Consider the following 24665-nt stretch of genomic DNA (forward strand, 5'->3'; position numbering starts at 1 on the left):
TGTCATATATTGTTGGAGATATCTTTGATATTTAGAATGGACACGACATCTTCCTAGCAATGAAGTCGGGGAACAAAATGAAAGGACAAAAGAAGAAGACACAGAAAAAAGAGAAAACAAAAAATGAAGAAAAAGGAAAAGGCGATCCTAATGATTTGTTGAAAAAGTTAGCTGTACAACACAACAGACAGTCATTGGTAGGGATGTTATATTTTTTTCTAAATGGTGAAATTCTTAAACATTTTACAAACCTGGAAATGATATTTCTAACCATTTCTTCACTTCAAATGGGACTTGACTATAAAAACGAGTTTTTGAGACATCGTGATGGCTAATTCACAAGACATGGTAGAATTATATACTACTTATAACAATGGAATTTAAAATTTGTTATTATGCATTCTTCAGAATTTTCTCCCCGGGTAATGCCAAACACCAAACTACTTGAAAGTATAATAAAATAATTTTAACTTTTTTTTATTCTTGTCTTTTATTAAAAGATTTGTTTAAATACTGCTTTACATGAGTACCGTAGATAAAACCAACACGTTTAGTAGTGGTGCACAATTAGTACCCATTGGAATACTGTGGATCTATTTGGAAATAAATCCGTAAAATTCAATCATAATGTTATGAATAAAAGAAATTTAAAAATCTTGATAATATTTGCTTAGTGTACTCTTTATTAGGATAAGCATGTTTTTATAACAAAATAAAGATAAAGGACAGACAAATTGTGCCTGTTTTGTCATTCTAATAGAAGAAACATTTTCATAAACAGATATTGATGCTCGAATTAAGCATAGCAGCGTAGAGTATAAAAAATTCAAACATCAACTTTGCATTGAACAAAATAGAAGTATATATGCATGGGAATCGCAACAGAAATATTTTTATTTTTGAATACATGGTTGAAAGATATAGTCATGTGAATTGTTGAAAAAGATAGTTATGTGAATGGTTGAAAAAGATAGTTATATGTGAATGGTTGAAAGGTACATAGTTATGTGAATGGTTGAAAGGTGCATAGTTATGTGAATGGTTGAAAGGTGCATAGTTATGTGAATGGTTGAAAGGTACATAGTTATGTGAATGGTTGAAAAAGATAGACATGTGAATGGTTGAAAAAAATAGTCATGTGAATGATTGAAAGGTATAGTCATGTGAATGGTTGAAAAAGATAGTCATGTGAATGGTTGAAAAAAATAGTCATGTGAATGATTGAAAGGTATAGTCATGTGAATGGTTGAAAAAGATAGTCATGTGAATGGTTGAAAGGTATAGTCATGTGAATGGTTGAAAAAGATAGACATGTGAATGGTTGAAAGGTATAGTCATGTGAATGGTTGAATGATTTAGTCATGTGAATGATTGAAAGGCTTAGTCATGTGAATGGTTGAAAGGTATAGTCATGTGAATGGTTGAAAAATTTAGTCATGTGAATAGTTGAAAAAGATAGACATGTGAATGGTTGAATAGTCATGTGAATGGTTGGATAGTAATGTGAAAGGTTGAAAGGTATAGTCATGTGAATAGTTGAAAGAGATAGTTATGAGAATTGTCGAAAGGTATAGTCATTTAAATTTTTGAAAGACATATAGTCTTGGAATTATTAAAAGGTCACTCGCAAAATATTATTTATTATTTTACAGCAAACAGACGCTGCTGATCAAGCATCAAGTTCAACACCAACAGATAATGAAGGTAAAAGCTATTATTATTCTTAAAACAATATGATATAGATGAATATCAGCCAGACAGCAACTAAACAACACATGACAACCTCAAATCATGATAGGTCATATTCAGATGAGTGAAATGATAAGAAGATGTGATATGATTGCCAAAGAGATCGCACATACATGATATTCGATGATAAATAACCTTAAATGTGTATTATACAATCAAACGTATTGACCCGACGTTTTTTTTCTCTTGCACATTGTTTATATTATAGAAGCGAGAATGAAATAGTTTATGTCCAATATGAACAGTTCTCTTCGAGTATTTATTGTGTGTGAAGTTACTGTCTCGCTGCATAACATATAACGTTACGCGACCCTTTTTTGCACAGAATGGAATTAATTGTATGAAGCATCAGAGGTTTAATTTTAAATAAGATCATATGATGTATAAATTAGATTTTAAAAAACAAAGTAGCCCAAAGCGACTGCAATTATCAAAAAAAAAAATCGGACTATTAAACTGATGGACATCTAACGCAGAACTATATATTTTTGAACGTTCTTGGATTTTGTGTTTACCTACGGTATTTTAAATGTTATTTGAAACAATGTTTCTTCCGTCAGTTAATTTGATACAATTTTCGTCAATATTCATGAATTGCATTGATACTTTGTGTTTTAAAGGAGATCCCAATGTCACCAGTCGAATGTCTAGCGCCGGTGCCGGTAGTACTAACGGAGATACAGAACTACCAGAATGGTTTGAAGATATCACCACAGACAATGAGGACGCATTTAAAGAGGTTAGTCCTAGGAACTCAAGTTTTATATAAAAAAAAAAAAGAGTTGGTTAAATTTAAGTATCATGTTTAAAAAATATAATCCACTGCAAGCCTAGCTGTCGTTCTTCGAATAACATGAATACATTCCTCGTATGATTGTATGCACATACTTGATTTAGAACAATTGAGGAGAAGATTTTCCATCCTTTTCTTTTCAGCTGTTTGACATGTTGGATTCAGCGAAGACGGGCACGCTGAATGTCGACGGTCTTTATGAAGGTCTAAAGAGAGTAGATAGTGGAATTACCCGGGAGGAGGTCGAAGCTGTCATGAACAAACTGGATAAAGATGGAAATGGAGAAATTGATTTTGACGAGTTTCTTATTCACATGACACAAGGAGATACAGCAGGGGAGGATGGTCAAGGTAAATATAATTCTTTACTGATTTGAGACAATGAGATATAATACCCTCCTTAAAATAGGTAGTAGGCAGGTTAATTATAATTCCTCACTCACATGACATGTTTTATATTAACTGGAGGTTCCTTAATTTTTTACATAAATACGAAATATAAACGTGAATGATGGTATGATACTGAACCCCTAACGGGAAGGATTGTGCCTGATGTTCATATGATGAAATCATAATCTTTCAGTCAGTTTAATTGAAGTCTGGAGCTGGCATGTCAGTTAACTGCTAGTAGTCTGTTGTTATTTATGTATTATTTCATTTTGTTTGTTTTCTTTGGTTACATCTTCTGACATACGACTCGGACTTCTCTTGAACTGAATTTTAATGTGCATATTGTTATACGTTTACTTTTCTACATTGGTTAGAGGTATAGGGGGAGGGTTGAGATCTCACAAACATGTTTAACCCCGGCGCATTTGTACGCCTGTCCCAAGTCAGGAGCCTTTGGCCTTTGTTAGTCTTGTATAATTTTTATTTTAGTTTCTTGTGTACAATTTGGAAATTAGTATGGCGTTCGTTATCACTGAACTAGTATATAGTTGTTTAAGGGCCAGCTGAAGGACGCCTCCAGGTGTGGGAATTTCTTGCTATATTGAAGACCTGATGGTGACCTTCTGCTGTTGTTTTTTTCTATGGTCGGGTTGTTGTCTCTTTGACACATTCCCCATTTCCATTCTCAATTTTATTTGTTTCTAATATGTTTGATGAGGTAGTCAGTTGGAAAATTGTTCAAAACCCGCCAACCCTTCATTATGATCAATCATATCAGTATTACTTCTACAGAAGGATCACGGAAAGGATTTTCAAGAAGACAGAGATTATTTTACACAGCCATTACACAATTTTCTATGAAGACAACTCTAGAACTGGAGAAAAAGAAAATTCAACCTCATGTGATAAGTCATTATACAGCTGGAGCCCGTTTAGAGGGATTAACTGATAGACAGCTAGCCAGACAGATGAAGAGACTCCAGAGAACAGCTGTTCACAACGATTCACCATACGCCAAACCTCTACCTTTTGTTTCTCAAATGAACTGTAGTGTTGTGATGGTAAGATGGAATACAGTCTGCAATTTGCAAGTTCGTGTATATATTTGGATATAACAATGACCCAGTAGAAGCGGGCATCTCATACTTAGAAAATAAGGTCATTTGGTATAATCAAGGACGTATGTTAGTTATACGTGCTTGGTATAACTTCCAATGAGAAATCCAATGAGAAAACAATATTAATCAAATTTTCATCAACTTGTAAATACAGGTTCAAAACTGTATCGCATGCCCTTAAGCAAATCCAATAAATAAATGAATAATGGCATTCATCAATATGAACAATGCTAGGCATACATGAAAACTAAAATTGAAATAACTTGACTTACTTTGCAAATAATTTACCAGTATGAAAATTACGCCCTATTCTTTTCTGTTTTTAATTCTTATTTACAGGCTAGTATGTACAAGTTGGCAACAGAACGTACTGAAATAGGTCCCATGGAAAACCCGACTATAATACATGAAATATCAGAAGATCATGAAGATGAACCAATTGAACATATTGCACCATTGCCATGGAAGGTAAAGATAAAATAATTGCCATTGTAGCTACTATGTCAAAACGATCATGAAACAGTAGAAGTATATTCCTAGGATTGTCTACTAAACGCAACCGTTGTGTTAATAGATTATTGCAAACTTTATAATATTTCGTGGATACAAATAAGTCAATGTGTCTACAGCCAAATGATAAGAAACTTTTACCATAATACCTTATGAAGTTTTATATTGTTATTTTAGGCACAATGGAAAATGTTTACAAGAACTTATGGAGTTCTATATTGTTATTTTAGGCACAAAGGAAAATGTTTCCCACAAGAACTTATAGAGTTCTATGCTGTTATTTAAAGCACAATGGTAAATGTTTACCACAAGAACTTATGAAGTTCTATATTGTTTTTTTTAGACACAATGGTAAATGTTTACCACAAGAAATTATGAAGTTCTATCTTGTTATTTTAGGCACAATGGAAAATGTTTACCACAAGAACTTGTGAAGTTCTATATTGTTATTTTAGGCACAAAAGTCAATGGAAAATATTTACCACAAGAACTTATGGAGTTCTTTATTGTTATTTTAGACACAATGAAAAATGTTTACCACAAGAACTTATGGAGTTCTATATTGTTATTTTAGGCACAATGGTAAATGTTTACCACAAGAACTTATGAAGTTCTATATTGCTATTTTAGGCACAATGGAAAATGTTTACCACAAGAACTTATGATGTTCTATATTGTTATTTTAGGCACGATGGAAAATATTTACCACAAGAAGTTATGGAGTTCTTTATTGTTATTTTAGACACAATGAATAGTGTTTACCACAAGAACTTATGAAGTTCTGTTGTTATTTAAGGCACAATGGAAAATGTTTACCACAAGAACTTATGGAGTTCTATATTGTTTTTTTAGGCACAAAAGTCAATGGAAAATATTTACAAGAAGTTATTGAGTTCTTTATTGTTATTTTAGACACAATGGTAAATGTTTACCACAAGAATTTATGAAGTTCTATACTGTTATTTTAGACACAGTACACTATACTGTTATTTTAGACACAATGGTACATGTTTACCACAAGACCTTACAGAGTTCTATATTGTTATTTTAGGCACAATGGAAAATGTTTACCACAAGAGATAGTGTTGTAGGTAAATCAAATGAAGATCTTTTGGACAATCTAAGGTCCAGATTAAGTAAGTTTTAATGTTTACTTTCCTGAAAGTGTTTATTCTGTTTTAAAAAATTCTAGTCCCTTAATGCTGATGCTTTAGAATCATAGAGCTACTATTTGATTTTTAAAGGGGGTGGGTTAAGAGGGAAAATGTTGTCCTGCATTTGTTTAGTTGTTATTCCTGTCCTGTCTTTTTATTTTTCACTATATTTGGTCCTGCATTTTGTTTTATTAGTTTATCCTGACTTTTTGCAAAGTTTACTCAAAACTTCTGTCCTGCCATTTTTTCAAATAAAATAAGGTAATACATAGAATAATATCTTTTATAAAATTATCTCTAGATTTGAATTTTATTGTGTATGTATGGAATCTACCAGATTTACAATGCCTAACAAATTTTAATCCTGGTACCTTTGATAACTATTGAACACTTAAAGCAAACTTTAAAGATAAAACAGTGCAGAATATCAATAAATAAGTTTTATATTATAAACAGCTTTGTAAAACTGATATTGAAAGGTATCTAGATGTGATGTTTCTGAGTACTTAGCATCATGATAATTGTCTTCCATCTTCAGATATGACCATGAAGATAAAAGGATCTATCAAAAAGAAGAAGCCTATTATAGGTATGTTTACAGTTGTCTCTAACATGCATTCTATTGTCACCAACCTAACAGCAATGGAAGGAATTAGTAGTGTATTCAACCATCCACAACACTTTGTGAATGCTACCCCTCTGATATTAATCTTATTCTTACATTTTGGCTTAACTGTATGTAGCATAATGTCATTTGTGAATGTTTTTCATTTATGATCATAAGCTTGAAAGTTTTCATCAGTTGCAGTTTACACACTAAATCCCAATTTAATTTTTATAATTTTAGTTGATTATGTGAGTCCTTCTGTGGATTCAATTTTGTGTGTTCAAATTTGTGTAGACTTCAGAAAAAGATGTTTTGTGGATTTTTTACTTAGTAGATAGTTCATTGAATATCTAGATTAGTGGTTTATCTTTACCCAAGAAAATTGGAACCTCAACATTTGTAATGAATCAAACATTTAATGAAATTTTCTATTTTTTTCATGAGGTGGTTCTCTATTAATCATCTGGAATCTAAAGTGTGATGGATGGAGATATAAATGAATGAACAGACATATTCACCACTATGTACGCACTCTCTAATTTCAGTCAGGATATATAAACTCACTTTTTGCTTGTAATAAAAAAAAAAACTGTTGAAACTAAGACATGAACAATTGCTACATGTTGCATGCTTTCAACAATTTAAGAACTGAATTTCTCCCTAGCAGTTTCACAAGAATATTAAGCCGAAATATATTTGTATTGACATTTTTGAAAATTTGAAGGATTTTACAACTCCAAAAAAACATCTTTCCAAACAAGTTAATAAGTCCTAATTAGAATGGAAAATCATTGAAAGTATACAACATTGTTATGAAGTCTTATTATCTGCTAAATTAATGTCTTAATGTCTTTATATATTGTTACATATATGAATATTGATACATATTTGTTTCCAGCAAAGGCAGCAATCCCCCAAATAGGAAAGTGTCGAGTTCCCTTGCCTGTTCTCAGAGTGAAGTATAAAAGACACAGACCGTCACCTACCATTGATGATTTGCCAAACATTAGAGAAAAGGTAAAACCTATAATTTCATTGGTTGCAATGAAATATAGCAATTTCACTATGAAATAAAAACCAATATTTCACATGTAAAATCAGTCCTATTACTTCACTCGTAGGACATCTGTCAAAAATAGGTGGTGTAAAAATATAGTCAAAGATGTTTCATTTTGTTTTATTTTTAATCATTCTTTTAACTAACATTTCTTTTTCAGGCAACCTATGCCCTGGATGATTACTACCATAAGTTACGAATAGTTAGTGTAAAAAATTCTTATGAACACTGGGATAACTTATATGCTGATACTATTCGTTCCAAGAAACTTTTGGCAAACTTCCGAACTGTTTACAGGGCATATTCCCCACATAAAGAAGAAGAAGCTTTTGTTGTTGCACCTTGGATACCTGGACCTTACAGACATTTCAGGAGGAAAGTGGATTCACGTATTAGACCATTCAGTGCCCATTAAATCTTTTGGTATACGTTTGCTCCCAGTACTAGTAAAAATCTATTTTAGAATAAACATTTTTGTTGTTTTCCTTTTTTATACCCTGAAACAAGCAGTTTAAAATATTTGCTAAATAAGATAAAAAAGAAATTTGATTTGATCAGTTTGACATCTGTTAACTATGTTAAAAAATTTGTAAGGGTTCCGCGGAACCCAGTGTCTCGCCTATTTTTGCTGTAAATCGCAGGCTCAACAACAATGAGGAAAAAAATCAATAAAAATATTCCTCTTGTTACTATTTTATGATTGTAAGAAAATCTAAGTCCATTTAAAAGTAAATTACAGAAAAAAACGAAGTAATCTTTTTACAAACTTTACTTCTGGATACAATCTTATGATCATAAATAAGCTTCTGTCCAAGTTTGGTACAAACCCAGGATAGTTTAAGAAAGTTATCAAAATTTTAAAAACTTTAACCACAGAGTGAATGTAATGGTTCCCCGCAGAAAAACTAAGTCCATTTAAAAGTGAAATATGGAAAAAATGGATTTATTTATTTACAAAATTTACTTCTGGATACTATATTATGATCATAAACAAGCTTCTGTCCAAGTTTGGTACAAACCCAGGATAGTTTAAGAAAGTTATTAAAATTCTAAAAACTTTTACCACAGAGTGAATGATTTGATTCCCTGCAGAAAAAACTAAGTCCATTTATAGTAAAATACGGAAAAAATGGAATTTTATTTTTACAAAATTTACTTCTGGATACTATCTTATGATCATAAACAAGTTTCTGTCCAAGTTTGGTACAAACCCAGGTTAGTTGGAGAAAGTTATTAAAATTCTAAAAACTTTTACCACAGAGTGAATGTTTTGTTTCCCCGCAGAAAAAACTAAGTCCATTTATAGAAAAATACGAAAAAAATGGAATTTTATTTTTACAAAATTTACTTCTGGATACTATCTTATGATCATAAACAAGCTTCTGTCAAAGTTTGGTAGAAATCCATTATAGTTTAAGAAAGTTATTAAAATTTCAAAAACTTTAACTACAGAGTGAATATTTGTTGACGCCGACGACGGAATGTAAGATTGCTTAGTCTCGCTTTTTCGACTAAAGTCGAAGGCTTGACAAAAAGTTTTATTGTATTATAATGACTAATATCTCTATCCAGAATGGTTATTCTTTCAGACATCAGTTATTTGTGAAGTCCAATTTAGTGAACTTTATTAACCTGATACATGTACATAGTTAAACTGTAACTGTAGTGATATCATTAATGTGCATTTTTGATGATATTTTCATACTTGCCAACATTTCAAAATGCTCAAGGGGGTTTTATGTGCAAGATGGCTGCCATAGTTCTACAAAACCTTTAAAGGGCCTTCAAATTTAGTCTGATGTTGTTTATTAGCTTCTTCATACTTTTGCAATGCTATACCCATGGTAAAATGATTGTTTTGCTATAAACAGATGCTCTTTCAAAATTTCCAATTCAGAGCCTCCATGGGGGAAATCCCCCGCAAATAGTTACAGTAGGCAGGTTTTGTATTTTGGTCTTTTTTTTCTACTTGCAACCAAGTTTTGGAAGGAATATATTAATACCTTGGTATGTATTTTATATTTGAACACTCTTTTAAAACAAAAAAACAATGGGCTATGTTCAGCTGTGATGAAAGCATGCAGCATAGTCAAGAGAATAGTATAACAGAATAAGCTTAAAAGTTTTTGATACGACTTCATTTTCGTCTGAATAAGAAACAATGAAGTGTGTTTGTTTTCTTATAAAAGGACAAGAAAAACAACAGTTAAAAGAATTTATTAAGAAACAAAGATATAAAAAATATACAAAAATAGTCATCTAGTATCACAGACAAAGATAAGGATAGCTGCAATATGTATTCAAATTCAAACCATTTCATAGCTGAAATACAAGAATGTATGATCATAGTATTTCAGAAGAAAACATTTTATATAAAAATTGACCAGCAATGCATTACGATAAATTCTTTAATCTATGATATGGTCCTTTTGTTTTCCAAAATTGGGAGATTCTGAATACAATTCATTACTGCTTAATGAGACTTCAGAATTGATTTAAAAATCAATCAGGTGTTAATGATATGAACTAAAACAACAAATTCAGGGTTTCTGTTCAAAAGACTCATCACTAAATTCTCAAAATAAGACCAACTGTATCTATAGCTATATATTCTTGCTGAAAAGCTTAGACAGGATAAATTTGCTTTTTTGCCTGTCAAATGTTTTAGGAATATATTTGGCATTAGAATAGGAAAAACAATACCAATGTAAATAGTGGCTACCTTCACTTAGGGATTCTTCAACTCTAAATCCCAAATTGATGGTGGCAAATTTTCTGTACTGTTAATCATTAAAATATAACATTCACTAACAAGACAAAACAACACAAAGTAAGCAAATTAAGAGATCATATCTAATTGCAATTTTCAGTGAAATATTCTTATATTCAATAAAGGATTTCTTCCTGGAAACGATTTACTCTATCAATAACAAATTGTAAAAGTGTATATAACCATATTGAAATTAAACAAAGTTTGATAATACTTATAGATTATCTTTGATCATCTCAATGAGATTGATTTTCTTGCTTGAGCCAGTACTGTAAAAGTGAGAAATGCAATCAAGTTGAGTTGATTAATGATAATCTGTTTATCACTATTTTACCTATCAATTTCATTAACAACGCCACATGTGTGCCCTTAGTTTCTGGCGATAATTTTCATATCACTCAACTCTCCTGAGAAAGGAAATTATAAGTCAGCAAGATCAAAGGAAAATTTCATAAAATAGCAAAACTAGAAGATATCTGTGATAAATTAGACCCAACACTTTGTATAATTAAATTATCTCCATCATTTTTATCAAAAAACCAACATTTCAAATTGTTAGTTCAAGTTTTATGTTACATATCATTTGTTCTTTAAAAAGATCTGTTCACTTTTATTAAAAAAATATAACAAAATATAACAAAAAGTTAATTGCATTAAATGTTAAAGACATGTTTAATTCAAAATTATCAATATTTTTTAAGGCTTTTCTCTTTCTTTTCTTGGAAGAATTAAATGATTTTCACTTGTTTGTCATACTGGTATAGGCTAGAGATCACAATGGTAATAGAAAAAGTCAAATGATTTAACATCCTAATGCACATAAAAGTTATTGCATACAACATATTCTTGATAAAAAAAATAATCTAATATCAAATGGCAGGTGCAGATTGGTTGTGAAGTTTTAATCATTGGTTCCCCAGTTGTATTCAAGATAGCTGACTTTGTAAGTTTTACCAGCAACAAGTTCTTGAAGTTGTTTTTTCTTGGCTCCCTCTGCAATGTGGAGTATAATCCATTGTACAACCTGAAAAACATGAACTTGAATAATTAAAGAACCTTAGTGAGCACGCTCACATACCCCACGTCCCCACATTGTCATTGGAGAAATTAAATAAGAAAAATTTATTTCCTGCCAATATGCACATCTAAATAGTATGTCCTTATTGTGTACAAAATTTCGTGAAATTCTGTTGTGTGGTTTGAGAGGAGTTACAATGACAAACTGTTGCAGTAGTAAATTAAAGTAAATAAGTTCAAAGGGGCGTAACTCCTAGAAAAAAAATTGAATCGCAATTTCCCGTCGATATGCACAACTACATAGTATGTCCTTATTATCTGTAAAGGTTTCGTGAAATTCTGTTGTGTGGTTTGAGAGGAGTTGTGATGACAAACTGTTGCAGTAGTACATTAAAGTAAATAAGTTCAAAGGGGCATAACTCCTAGAAAAAAAATTGAATTGCAATTTCCCGTCGATATGCACAACTACATAGTATGTCCTTATTATCTGAAAAGGTTTTGTGAAATTCTGTTGTGTGGTTTGAGAGGAGTTGCGATGACAAGAAACAGAACTGACGGACAGACTGACGGACGAACGGGTCAAAAACATTATACCCTCCGCAACTCGTTGCGTGGGGTAAATAACTGATTATATTTTACCTTCAACATGACTTAAGGACTTAGGTGAATTGGATCTAGAATGTAAAATTGATATTTTAAGTCAGAAGACCATTCATTCAAGGAACTCAATTAAATAAAAATATTGATAGGTTATAGAGCTCCTTTCCCAGATATTTAGTTAGGCGGGCTAGGTCGTCGGACAAATATTTAAACTAAAATACCCCAATGATTATTGTAGCAAAGTTTAGTTGAATTTGGCCTACTTTCAGAGCAGAAGATTTTTGTAATAGGTTAACAGACAACTGACAACAGACAACAGATGACGGACAGCAAGTGATGAGAAAATCTTAAAAAAAATGAATTTCTATTGACTTGGTATTGATATATTTTATTATTTAAAGTAAATAAATATTTCCTTTTTGAGCACTTGTTTTTTTGTTATGTATGAGTCATATGTTTAACTGTCTTATTTGTCAGCATCAAACTTTGTATTCATTACATGTTTTTATACTCCTGTATAAAAAAAAAAACATTTCTTATGTGAACAAGGCCCTGATAAAATACCAGTATTTGTTGTTTAAAACTTACAAATGTACAAATTTCAATAAAATATGATTTAAATGGATAATCACATGAAAAAGAAAAAGACAAGAATGTGTCCCAAGTACACAGATGCCCCATCCACACTATCATTTTCTATGTTCAGTGAGCCGTGAAAATGGGATACAATCTCTAATTTGGCATTAAAATTAGAAAGATCATATCATAGGGAACAAATTTAATAAGTTTCAAGTTGATTGGACTTCAACTTCATCGCAAACTACATCAACCAAAATCTTTAACCTGAAGTGGGACAGACAAGAAGACAAAGGGACGGACAGACAGACCAACGAACAGACCAGAAAACAATTCTAATTTCAAAGTGCCACAAATTTTACATTTCATTATCAATCTGTTACCTCTTCTTTATTTTTGCCAAAATCCTCTTGGTACCAGTCTAATATTTTTGACAATTTTATCTGCTTCTTATTCATGTCAATAAAAACCCCATCATCTCCCTCCAGAAAAGCTTCTGCTGCAGATTTTAGCTCAGCATATATATGCTGCAATAAGAATATTAAATACAGATTTACAAAAACTTTTATAAGTCACTAATAAACAATTTTATAATAAAGTCTTCAATGGCAATTGTAGCATTGTCATTTTTTTATTATTATTTTTCTGAATATTTTAGCCATTTTCAGTTTCTCTCTAGCTTTAATGGTATCTGCATTAATGGATCAAAATCAATTAATGATTTTGCCCATGCTTCTTTGTAGGGGGTCTCATTGGGGGGGTCCTGATCCCTGTTTTTTCCTTCAGATTCCCGTATCCCTCTTACACTGTATATGTAAGCAATTCTCATTTTTTTGTAATTTCCTGTGTCCTGCTAGACCTCATTTCCGTTTCCAGGGCACAAAAATTTGACTTTCATGTGTCATGCTTACAAAAAAAACGTCAATCCGGGGTCACGCTTATACCCAAATGAGACCCACTTAGAAGACCCTGAACTACCTTTGCTTATTACCATACCAAAAAAAAAAACTATCAGTTTCTGTAAATATGTATAAGATCAGTGAAAAAAGTGTTTTGTGAGCAAATTCACCTGGAAGAATGTTGGAGAATACTGCAGGAGTTATGACGTCGCATTTTACCTGGATTTCTGACAGTGCAGGAAGAAATCCTTAGTAATTACAGTGTTGTTGTGTTTCTGCTTTCTGTATTGTGATAGATGATTTAGCACCAACAAGGAGTATATTGATGATTTCAGTAATAAAGACTGTTAACATAGTAGATTTAATTTAGCAGAAGATTTTCACCACTAAAAGATTTTCTCTATCTACTAGTGTTTGCAAAAAAAAATGTAAGTGTCACTTAACTTTGCAAAAAATAACAGTTCAGGGTTGATGATTACTAAATTAGTGGTCACATTTCTTCTGAAATTTTTTTTAGAAGATAGATCTGTTGACTATTTTGACCTATGTCAGTTTTGTTCTAATTTTTGTAGTCTTTAAGACATATTGTTTGAAAAAAATTACATTTCATTTTTATAATAAAATAAGTACCGTAATTAGTTAGTTAAACGATTTTCCAAAATTAATTATCTGAATGTTAATAAAATCATTTCAATATGACAAATGTGAAGATAATTAAACTTAAAACCCACCAAAAATATATATCAAAGTTTTAACTTAAAGTCATAAGAAACGAGTGAACGGTGAAAAATAATGTTCTTCCAATTCTTGAACCAATGCATACAAACATCATAAACTTAGATTTCTGTTCTGGAATTTATCATTTTTTTCGTGTAAATTTCGTATAATCGTCAATTTTGTTTTCAATCGGTCAGTGTTGTTGTGAAAATATGACAGGTAATTAAAGTTCGTGTTTTGAAGCTGAAGATTAACGATTGTCACCTGTTTGTCAACAATTGACGAAAAATAAACAAAAAAGCATGGAAATTGAGCACGTGTTTAACATGGAAATTCAGATAATAGTTTATTTTAAGGACATCCATGCGTATTGTGGTCACCGGATTTTTACGAGATGGGTCACACTGAGGTCACCTTGCATACGGAAAATATGTCGGGGGAATTGCTTGCTAGAAGGAAGCAATTCAAATAAAGTAAACTTCTTCTAAATATGAAGAAATTAAAGAATTTTCGTCAGAAAAAAGTATATGTACATAAGTTTTATAATGAAAACTATCCATGGAGTTATATAAAACATATGCATTATTTTTTTTTGATTTGAGGTTTCTTATGACTTTAAGTACTGAAAAGGGAACTTAAATTTGGTAACTCTAAAAATAAATCCAATTATTTTTATTTTAAACGGCTTATAATATAGTGTTCACTTACCTCTACAGAATATGTTTTTATTGGTGGACAACTTTTGGCTCCACACACCAAAGCAAAATGGATAAGTGGTTCATGTTTCTCCAATGCTATCTTAAATCTTGGATCACTCTTAGAAAATGGTTTGGTGAACATACCTGTAACAGTAGGAAAGTGCACATCACATAGTGTTTATAAATGACACGATATAATTGTATATAAACCTGTGTAAATATGAACTTAAGCAAAATAAAAATCGTGGTACATTTGTATATTGTATAAATCTATATATTAAAACTTGACCTTAAAAAAAGGCTTTCCTGGATAAGTTATGTTTTTTATCTGTAAGTTATCAGAAAAACTAAAAAGTAGCATGCATGTTCATATTTTCACTGATATAGATAATTTAGATTTATATTAACAGTCATGTTTATAACAATTAATAAAAGAAGAGATTATAAATCGTCCTTACTTACCCACACCTTTCCTATTAGCCCTCAAAACTCCATTCTCTATATCTTGTAAAGAATAGGAATGACCTCCAATTATATATTTAACTGTATTGAAAAACTGAAAAATAAGAGAAATTAATAATATACATGTTTTATTTGAATAAATCTATTAAATCTTAAGCAATGATTTTGATCAAATTAAAAGATATAAACATATGTCAACCATATGTTTTATTTCTAACCATAACATAGATATTTATGCACTGAATAATATACAACTGTATGAAGTCAGGAGCATGTCATCCAGTTGTTATTGTTTGTTGCTGTAGTTTTTAATTTGTTATTTTGGGGCCTTCAATGGGGTATGGATTTACTCATTGTTGAAGGTCATATGGTGACCTATAGTTGTTATTGTATGTATCATGTGGTCTCTTGTGGAGAGTTGGATTGTGTCTCATTAGCAATCATTGATCATACCACATGTTCTAATTTTATAACTTACCAATTTAAAAATCTTTTTCCAGTTTTATTGAAATCTTCCATACTTGGAACAAAATATAACCAATGCTTTAAAACTTATAAAATTTCAAACATATCCCATTATTACATAACTAGGTTTATTGCATAAGATATAAATGAAATATTTTGGAGGTAATGCTTCACCTTATATCTTTGCTAAGGTCCTTTAGTACAGTTTTTTTTTACCTTATATCTCTAGCCAAGTCCTTTAGAATGACAGTTTATATTACCTTATATCTTTGCCAGAGTCCATTAGGAGGACCCTTTACCACATTAGCATGGATAACAAGAGCATTATAGATGTTGATGAAGAAAGCTAATTTCTCTTCCCGACTAGCAGTAGCTACTTGCACTCTCTGAAGTTCTTTTGTACGAGTTTTATACACCTCAAACTCACTTGAAGCTGTAATCCCTTTGTAATTAACTTTCTGGAAAGAAAGAACAACATATCATATAAGTATACTTGCAAATTCAGTTAAAACTAGTATGGTGTTTAACAAATATTGCATGTAGGTACATTATATCAACCCCAAATCATAGAATCTTGAAACCTGGTACAACCTAAACACTATAAATAAACACTATGCAGAAGATTTGAAATTTTGATATTTCTTATATGGGCAAAATAACTGGTGAAAGCAAGTAGCTGATATCAGGTAAATCAGTGAAAACTAGATTCTTGTTTCAAAGGTTTTGGAATTTTGCTCGAAGTCCAGAATGATGGGCCAACATGTAATATGGGTTATCCAGAAACTGGTGAATATTTGTCTAATGTTTAAGGTTATTATCCTGAGTTCAATGAAGAAGCCAGATGATATTTTGCTTCTTCTTATTTGTCATTAGGACTGTTCATAATGTCTTGGACACTTTTTTCTTTTACACTATCATGGATGCACTTATAGGTAAGTCAGCTGTGTCAAAATATATCTGACATCAATTGCATCTCATAAAAAATATACACCATACTCATAATGTGAATTTTTATGCCCCACCTACGATAGAATAGGGGCATTATGTTTTCTGGTCTGTGGCTCCGTTCGTTCGTTCGTTCGTCCGCAGGTTAAAGTTTTTGGTCGAGGTAGTTTTTGATGAAGCTGAAGTCCAATCAACTTAAAACTTAGTACACTTGTTGCTTATGATATGATCTTTCTACTTTTAAAGCCAAATTAGACATTTGACCACAATTTCACGTTCCACTGAACATAGAAAATGAAACAGGAGTTTCAGGTTAAAGTTTTTGGTCAAGGTAGTTTTTGATGAAGCTGAAGTCCAATCAACTTGAAACTTAGTACACTTGTTGCTTATGATATGATCTTTCTAATTTTAAAGCCAAATTAGACTTTTGACCACAATTTTACGGTCAACTGAATATAGAAAATGAAAGTGGGAGTTTCAGGTTAAAGTTTTTGGTCAAAGTAGTTTTTGATGAAGATGAAGTCCAATCCACTTGAAACTTAGTACACTTGATGCTTATGATCATGACCTTTTTAATTTTAAAATCAAATTAGATTTTTGACCCAAATGCACGGTCCATGGAACATGGAAAATGATAGTGCCAGATGTTTAAACATGAGCAGATGAATAACTTCTGATCTTAATTCTAACATAAGATTTTCTTAAAGCATTTGCTGTCCTTCATATTTTTTAATTGTATGCTTACCCTACCATCCTTTGAGAGAAACACATTGTAAATCTTTAGAATTAACTTCCTTATATCCTCACCAACTTCACCAGCTGAAATAAGAAACAATGACTGCAGTTCTTAAAAAATGTATTGTTTAGTTTATGAAATATTTGTATGATGTCCTGGGTCTCATTGTGGTCTAAGCGAAACATGGGATTGCCAATTTTGCGGTAAGTGTGACATGTGAAAGTCAAATTATTGTGCCGTGAAAACAGGAAATGAAGTCTAGCGGGACATGGGAAATTGCAAAAAAATGAGACTTGCTTACATTCATAATGTAAGGGGGGTACAGGAATCTGAAAAAACAGTAAGCAGGATCCGGGATCAGAACCCCCCAATGAGACCCCTAGGTCATGCTGATGTTGAAATAAGGTTGTATTATATTTATTTTTAGCTTTACAACAAGCATAAGCAAGGTGTAAAATGATGACAAATATAATGGCTATCCATTTAAACCAGGTGCTCAGCAGGGTGCAGCTTTATATGACCCCAGTGGTTGAACCCTACTGTGCAATTGAAGATAGTCTTCTTGAAACTTTTCAAAATTCGAAATTTTAAAAAAATGAAGCCCTTCAAAAAATGTTAAAAAAAAATTCCCCCACCAACTTTTTGAAACCCCCTTGGAGCAATAACCCTTAAACTCAATCCCATGCTTTCCATTGCAGTATTGAACCTTGTAGTACGATTTCAGAGAGATCCATACACTTAAACACCAGTTATTGTCATGATTGTTTGGAAACTAGAAACGCTTCTTTTTGGCCCTTTTTTTGCCCCTAATTCCTACATATTTTGGGCAATTAACCCAAAACTTAATCCCAGCCTCCCTTTTGTTGTTTGGTACATTGTGGTACAATTTAAGATAGATCCATACAATTACACATGCTTGTTTTTACCCCTTTTTACCCTAAATTCCTTAACTTTGACCCCATAACCCCTAAAATGAATCCAAACCTTCTACTTGTGGTTTTAAACATTGCAGTATGATTTCAGAGCAATTGAAATACTTCTACACAAGTTATTATCCTGAAACTAGAAAAATGCTTGTTTTGGGCCCCTTATTCCTAATAGGTTGGGACCATCATCCCACAAATCCATCCCAGCCTTCCTTTTGTAGTATTGAACCCTTCTGAAAAAAATTCATGAAGATCTATTCACTATAACTAAAGTTATTATCCGGAAACCAAAGTGTCTTCGGACAACGACGAAGCAGACGACGACATCATACCATTATAGGACCCAAAAAATCTTTTGGGGTCGTATAAAAATCATTGAGCATGGCAGCATTTTCCATTTCAAAGGAAAAATAAAGATATTTTTGGAGCAAACATAATAGTCACTTTCAAAAGGCAAGCAAGGTGTAACATGCTAAAAATATAATGCCTACTTAGGAACTATCAAATCATATCTATTCGAAAAAGAAGAAAAAAACGTACCTGGTCTTGGTTCACAATCTGACATGGTCCCTGAATTCAATGCCTCGGTTTCATCGTCATCTAAAAGTCTATAATACACATCAGCATCTTGGAATGTTTCCTGTGATTTAACATTGTGTCCAAAGTGTTTGTCTATCAATGCTTGGCCCATTTCTATAGCAATAGATCTGTCTATAAAAAAAATTGTTTTCCTTTGAATGTGAAGCAACAATTTATTAACAATTGACCTAATTGATTTTCCTCTGAGTTCAGTATTTTTGTGATTTTACTTTCTAGTATATATACATGTCTCTGTATTTTAAGCACTTCATGTTTGTGATATTTTTTCTTTTTCGCAAGTTTACTATTTTCTTTTTGGTATTAAATTAATACTAATTAGATCTATTTGTTACATCTGGTGATCAATCTATTTGGCATCCGAAAAATAGCAGTCATAAGGGTTTAAGACCATCAATTGTTGAATGAGGAATAGACAGACAGATAAAGAAAAAAAGTAAAAGTTATAGAGCTCCTTTATCTTTAATGCAGTCTAAAATAATGCTGATGCATGGCATTTTCACTAGCCACTGGGTTTCGAATCAGTCAACTCCTCTCCATCCTTGGCAGTTTAAGATGGAATTTTGGATTCCTATTGGTTACAATTGTATCTTGCTGCATCCAATCAAACATCATGAATGTTGGCCTAATCTACCAAAAGTGGTGAGAAAGGAGTTGGATCAAACCTTAGACAAGCAAAGATGAATGTATGTACACTACAATTATAATACAAACCTAACTCCTTTGTTTTTACTATCCAGTCCACAAATTCTTTGCCACTGAATGAGTTTTTATGGACAGTCAGTAATCCTTGTCTATTATCTTTAATTATACCACTTGCACGTAGATCTTTCACTAACTGAGCATATTCATCTAGTTCACATGTAAATCCAGATAGATGATCTGTAAAAGATGTAAAATGAAAATTAAAAAAAGTAAGAAAGTTTCTAATCACCTATTATAGTTTTCAAGATAAAACACCTAATATACCGGTAGGCATTAAGGAGTAATTACTCCTGTTAGAAATTAACCCAGGCATTGGGCTATGTTTACCTTGTTTGATATCTTGTTTTGCCCATTGTTTTGCCATTTAAAATTTCATTCTCAGTATCTTTAACAATTCTCAAGATAAAATGGTTAAAATGATCAGTTACAGGAAATATGATGATCACTCAAAACAGTCAGATTTTCTCTATCTATAGCCTTATCAAGATAATAGACAAAACTTGTATTTTACCCTATGTACTATGTTAAACCATGTCAGCTATGTTGGTCAAAAGGCTGTATCATTGGTAACATTTGTTAAACAAGATACCCCAAGGATGATTGTGACCAAGTGTTGTTCTTATCAGAACAATAGTTTAACAGCAACAGATTTTTGTAAATATTAATGGATGCCAGGTAATGTGAAAAAAAAAACTGTAAACCAGTTACTGTTGATTTCAGCGTCACTAATGAGTCTTTTAATTTGTAGATCTATGAAACAAGCATCAGGAGCAAATATATACAAAATTTCAATCCTTTTATCTATGATGAGTTTATAATCATACTTTTCATAATGGATGAATGAATTAAATATCTTTTTGTACATTAATAGTAAACAATAAGATTTTGTAAGCTGTGTCTATATTTGGTCATTGTATGCTACATGAATATTTTACCAGTTTCTTCTATAGCTGTGCTTGGATCTGGTGGCTGAGGGGCACTTGCTGGAACCTCATTGTCCTGCACTTCTTTTACTAATGCAGCAAAGGTTGGTTTGTCTGTAATCTACAATGCAAAAGATTAGCCATGTATATTTCTAGATTTTTTAATAACCTGCATCCAGCTACATAAATCATTTATCATGTACTAAATGTACTTTGCCTACTAAAGAAATCTATTTCTGACTCAATGAGAGGCACGGAAATGAACATTTGCACCAAATGCACTCACAATACCATTCATTTAAAGTCAACTCTGAGCAAGACTGCTCAATTGAGTTGTCTTCGCCTGTAGTTGAATATTTAAAATACAAAATTGACATTGCTGCAAACAAGTTTATATTTAACTTTTATACTTATGATTTCTGATCGCTCACCCTGCAAATTAATTGCTGAAATGAAGAGTGCCTGTTGTGGTTTTAATTTTTTAGGTTTTTTTCCTACACTTACATGAGGGTGGTAAAGGGTTATTTCGTGTTTTGACATTTTATTTCTGGTTTTCTCGTGTTTGGTTCGACATGCGTGCCTCTTGTTTTCCTTTATTTTTTTCTCTGTGTTTCGTGTTGTTACTAATTTCTCGTGCTTTTCCCGCATTTGTTTAAAAGTAAACAAGGACTGAATTCAAAGTCAGTCTGCAGATTGTTTTAAATTATGTGTTCCAAGAATATTTAAAATGGCTATCAAATTAATTGTTATGAATAATATTTTTCTTTCAAACCAGTTGCAACTATAGCGGACGTTAAAGGTGACTGCAGGGTCATCATCATGATTATGTCCATTATATAATGACTAAATGATCTCCAAGAACGGCTAATTAATAAATTACTTAACTTTTTACATTAATATTTATGATTTTATTTCTAGTGCTTCGTTTTTTAAGGTTTTTATTTCACGTGCAGCCTTTTCGCGATTTTTATTTCAAGTTTTCAGTGTTCAGGGCCCCACCCTTACCACCCTCTTACATGACAAGGTCTATGCTCTTGCAATGGAATGTAGGATAGTAATAAACATTATTATACCTCAGTCTGTTCTTACTATATGAAGAATAATGAAAAAGTTGTGCTATTTCATTCCACAGACTTCAAAAACTATTACCCCGGTTAATAGTTTCATAATCATCTTTTCCGTACTTTTTCATGCTTATTTTTCATTGGACAATAATGATGTCATTAACCTTTTTGCTTGGCAACGTCAAACTCTAATATTGTAAAGGGATAATCTGTTTGTGTTGATTGTAATTTGACTTGCAAGAAGCAATTATAAAAGAGAGAAAATTTTGCACACATATTTTAAAGATCTAAAATATAATTCATAATTCATATGGGTTCGGTCGTACTCACTGTATTCGAAAAATGATATGCACAGAAAATTTAACACAATTATTTCTAGTCTTGATTGCAATTAATGAAAAATTTACTAGTACAAGAAGAACATAAAAAAAAGCGTATAGTTCATCTTGAACAAGTCAAGTTATGTGACATTTTTTTCTATTCTTTCAGATGATACAATGTTCATTTTTAGAAAATTAGTTAATTTGGTATATAAAAACACTTAATGACTGTGTTGTTCAGTATAATAAAACACCTAATATAATGACGGGTTGTGCGTGTAATAGCAAGTTTGTTGTCCCTTCACATACCAACTATTGCTCTCCTCTTTGCCTCGAGCAATAGTTGGTATCTCAGGGACAACAAACTTGATATTACCCTCACACCCAGTCAATAGGTGTATAATATACTACACTCAATAGTAACAGGGGTATACATACTTTTTTTAATTATAGAATAATTATCGTTCTATGGGATGACATATTTCAAGTTATGCTAATTTTCTCAACAATAATGATTTTTTATTTACAATTTGTTATTAACATTTTGATTAAATAAATATATATATACATTTTTATTTCAAAAATCAATAAATTACACTCAAACAGGATTTGACAGCTGATGTTCTATTTCTTCACTCTGTTCATTATAATCATGATGCACTTTAAATCTTATTTAATCACGATCTGGATCTGGTCTGTTGATATTTATAAAAGTATACTGTGAGAAAAATCATGAGGAGCTTGAATTTGACACTGATTTTATTTTCAATACTTCAATTTGAAACTTTTACAACTAGTAACTTGGAGAGCTAGCTATCATTTGATTTTAATAGAAAGGGGGAGGGGGCTAGAATAAAAAATGTTGTCCTGAATTTTTTAAGTTGTAATCTGTTTTGACTTTTGATTTTTCAAAAGTTCTATAAACATGATAGACAAGTATTATTTGTGTTAGCATGTCTTTTTGATTGAGTTAAGATGGATCAGGACTATTCGACTAGGCATAATTTCACGCATGAATTACAATGCACACGAAAAGTATTTGTCATAAATTCAATATTTTTTTTTTTAATATTTTGATTGATTAGAAATGTTAAATCATTGTAGTTATGTCACTTAAAGAATATTTTCGTTAATATGTGTATCTGTTAACCGCTCAAAATGACTTTTCACCCATTTTCACCATTTTCAATGACTTTTTTATGTACATACATGTATGTGCAAAATTTCCACATTATAAGAGAGATCTTGTATTTCTATGTATGTCGAATAGGATGTCCTGTTTTAGCTTTGTGGTATGTTTGTTCAATGTTACAAAATCATTTTAGCTAAGAGCACATGATACACCCTTATTGTTTATTTTACACTTCCTGTGAGAATAAAATGAAAACAAAGAAGGCATCTTATCTGAAGTGTTATCACTGATTGTCCATCTTGAAACAATATAACACCAAAGAAGATGACCACGCCAAAAGCCAAGTGAGCTTAAAATAAGATTATTTGGTATTATCATTGATCACTGCCAAGGAGACAAATCTCAAGAAAATAAGTTTAACCCTATAATTAATATTTTTACTCCCTATATATACATGATACAACAATCATGAACATGTTTTATAGGAAAAAAATCAAATCAGCAAAGTCCATATTTTTAAAATTGTGAACCTTTTCACAATTCAAATGCTTTTTCAAGAGGATCTTTCAGGTGACACCTACATAATGGCAGATCCAAAAAGATGTTTTTTTTTCTCTTTCTCCTCACCCTTTCAACTGTTCAATGCCTTTTTTCTTTTAATTTAATTTCCATAAATATACATGTTCTTGTTCTGGAAGAAATTATAATGTTTACATGGTTTAAAATCTTTATGAATAAACACAACTAAAGAAAAAATTATTTTCAAAGTGAGGCCCCTCATGGGGGGGGGGGGGGGTCCTAGTAATCACATAATCACCATTTTTTTGCCAATATAATCACATAATCATTAAATATTTGCTTATCTTTAGTAATCGAATAATCATAAACTAAAAATACAGTCCTAGGTAATCAAATAATCATGAAATATTTGGCTTAATAATCAAATAATCATTAAAAAAACGGCCAAGTAATCACATAATCAAAAACCCCATGAGGGCTCTCCAAAGTTAAATGAGAAGTTTCTTTGAAAAGAAATGGACAGACTAAAATAGGAGGAAGGTTCAAGCAAAACACTATATTTACAAGTACATTATCCACTCTAAAATTTTAACATAAGAGTCATAGTCAATAGTCAATAGACTTACCAACTTTTCTAGATCATCATTTCCACCAACATGTGTTGCATTAAAGAAGATCTGGGGCACTGTACTTCTTCCTGTTCTAGTTTTGACATCTTCTCTACATTGTGGAAAGTTGTCGAGATTTATGTCAATATATGGAATATTATGTTCTTGTAACGTATTTTTAGCTCTCATACAGTGGGGACAACCTGTGATTGAGTATACAAGCACTCTTCCTTTTAGCTCCATATCAGATCTTCGCTGATCCACGATTGTCAGATCTAGACCGGGTAACTGTACAGGAAGGAAAATCTTATAAGTCAACCAGGAGTAAGATCCGGACAGCCATATAACGAAGCTATTTAAATAATTGTTCATGACGTCACTTTCCTGTACAAATCAAGTGTTTTCTTGCTTATTCATTTTTTCAGTCACATGAAACTGGAGATAACTCTAATTTTATTTGTGGAAAGTCAAGGGGAGATAATTTAAATTATTGTCAATAAAAATTTCAAAATCTGACATAATCCTCAGAAATGTCGATTTTTTTTCATATCAAGGGTTTCTTATGAGAAAATATTGTTTCAGTTAGATGATGAAATCAACAGAGAAAA

General features: G+C 31.6%; 2 protein-coding genes across 2 annotated transcripts; one reads left to right on the forward strand and one right to left on the reverse strand.

Moving 5' to 3' along the window:
• LOC134685637 (uncharacterized) lies at positions 1-7847 on the forward strand. Its single transcript, XM_063545574.1, has 10 exons — positions 1-197; positions 1653-1704; positions 2370-2488; positions 2686-2893; positions 3725-3993; positions 4390-4518; positions 5612-5696; positions 6253-6303; positions 7220-7338; positions 7539-7847. Exons 1-10 carry the CDS (start codon positions 60-62, stop codon positions 7791-7793), a joined length of 1425 nt encoding a protein of 474 aa, XP_063401644.1. The 5' UTR covers positions 1-59; the 3' UTR covers positions 7794-7847.
• Positions 7848-9579: 1732 nt separating this feature from the next.
• LOC134685644 (uncharacterized) lies at positions 9580-24471 on the reverse strand. Its single transcript, XM_063545587.1, has 10 exons — positions 24076-24471; positions 20427-20535; positions 19501-19668; positions 18730-18900; positions 17273-17346; positions 15843-16040; positions 15118-15211; positions 14666-14799; positions 12725-12868; positions 9580-11172 (listed from the first exon to the last, which is right to left on the reverse strand). Exons 1-10 carry the CDS (start codon positions 24427-24429, stop codon positions 11050-11052), a joined length of 1569 nt encoding a protein of 522 aa, XP_063401657.1. The 5' UTR covers positions 24430-24471; the 3' UTR covers positions 9580-11049.
• Between the last annotated feature and the right edge of the window lie 194 nt (positions 24472-24665).

Source organism: Mytilus trossulus, chromosome 1 (genome assembly GCF_036588685.1).
Source record: "Mytilus trossulus isolate FHL-02 chromosome 1, PNRI_Mtr1.1.1.hap1, whole genome shotgun sequence".
Taxonomy (NCBI): domain Eukaryota; kingdom Metazoa; phylum Mollusca; class Bivalvia; order Mytilida; family Mytilidae; genus Mytilus; species Mytilus trossulus.

What these genes read in the sequence shown, in the direction of transcription:
- LOC134685637 (XM_063545574.1), top strand. Translation starts at nt 60, where the DNA reads ATGAAGTCGGGGAACAAAATGAAAGGACAAAAGAAGAAGACACAGAAA. An exon ending in AACACCAACAGATAATGAAG is followed by an intron (nt 1,705 to 2,369) that starts GTAAAAGCTATT and finishes TGTGTTTTAAAG; the next exon opens with GAGATCCCAATGTCACCAGT. An exon ending in ATGAGGACGCATTTAAAGAG is followed by an intron (nt 2,489 to 2,685) that starts GTTAGTCCTAGG and finishes TTTTCTTTTCAG; the next exon opens with CTGTTTGACATGTTGGATTC.
- LOC134685644 (XM_063545587.1), bottom strand. Translation starts at nt 24,429, where the DNA reads ATGAACAATTATTTAAATAGCTTCGTTATATGGCTGTCCGGATCTTAC. An exon ending in ATGATGATCTAGAAAAGTTG is followed by an intron (nt 20,536 to 24,075) that starts GTAAGTCTATTG and finishes TTTGCATTGTAG; the next exon opens with ATTACAGACAAACCAACCTT. An exon ending in CACAGCTATAGAAGAAACTG is followed by an intron (nt 19,669 to 20,426) that starts GTAAAATATTCA and finishes CATCTTTTACAG; the next exon opens with ATCATCTATCTGGATTTACA.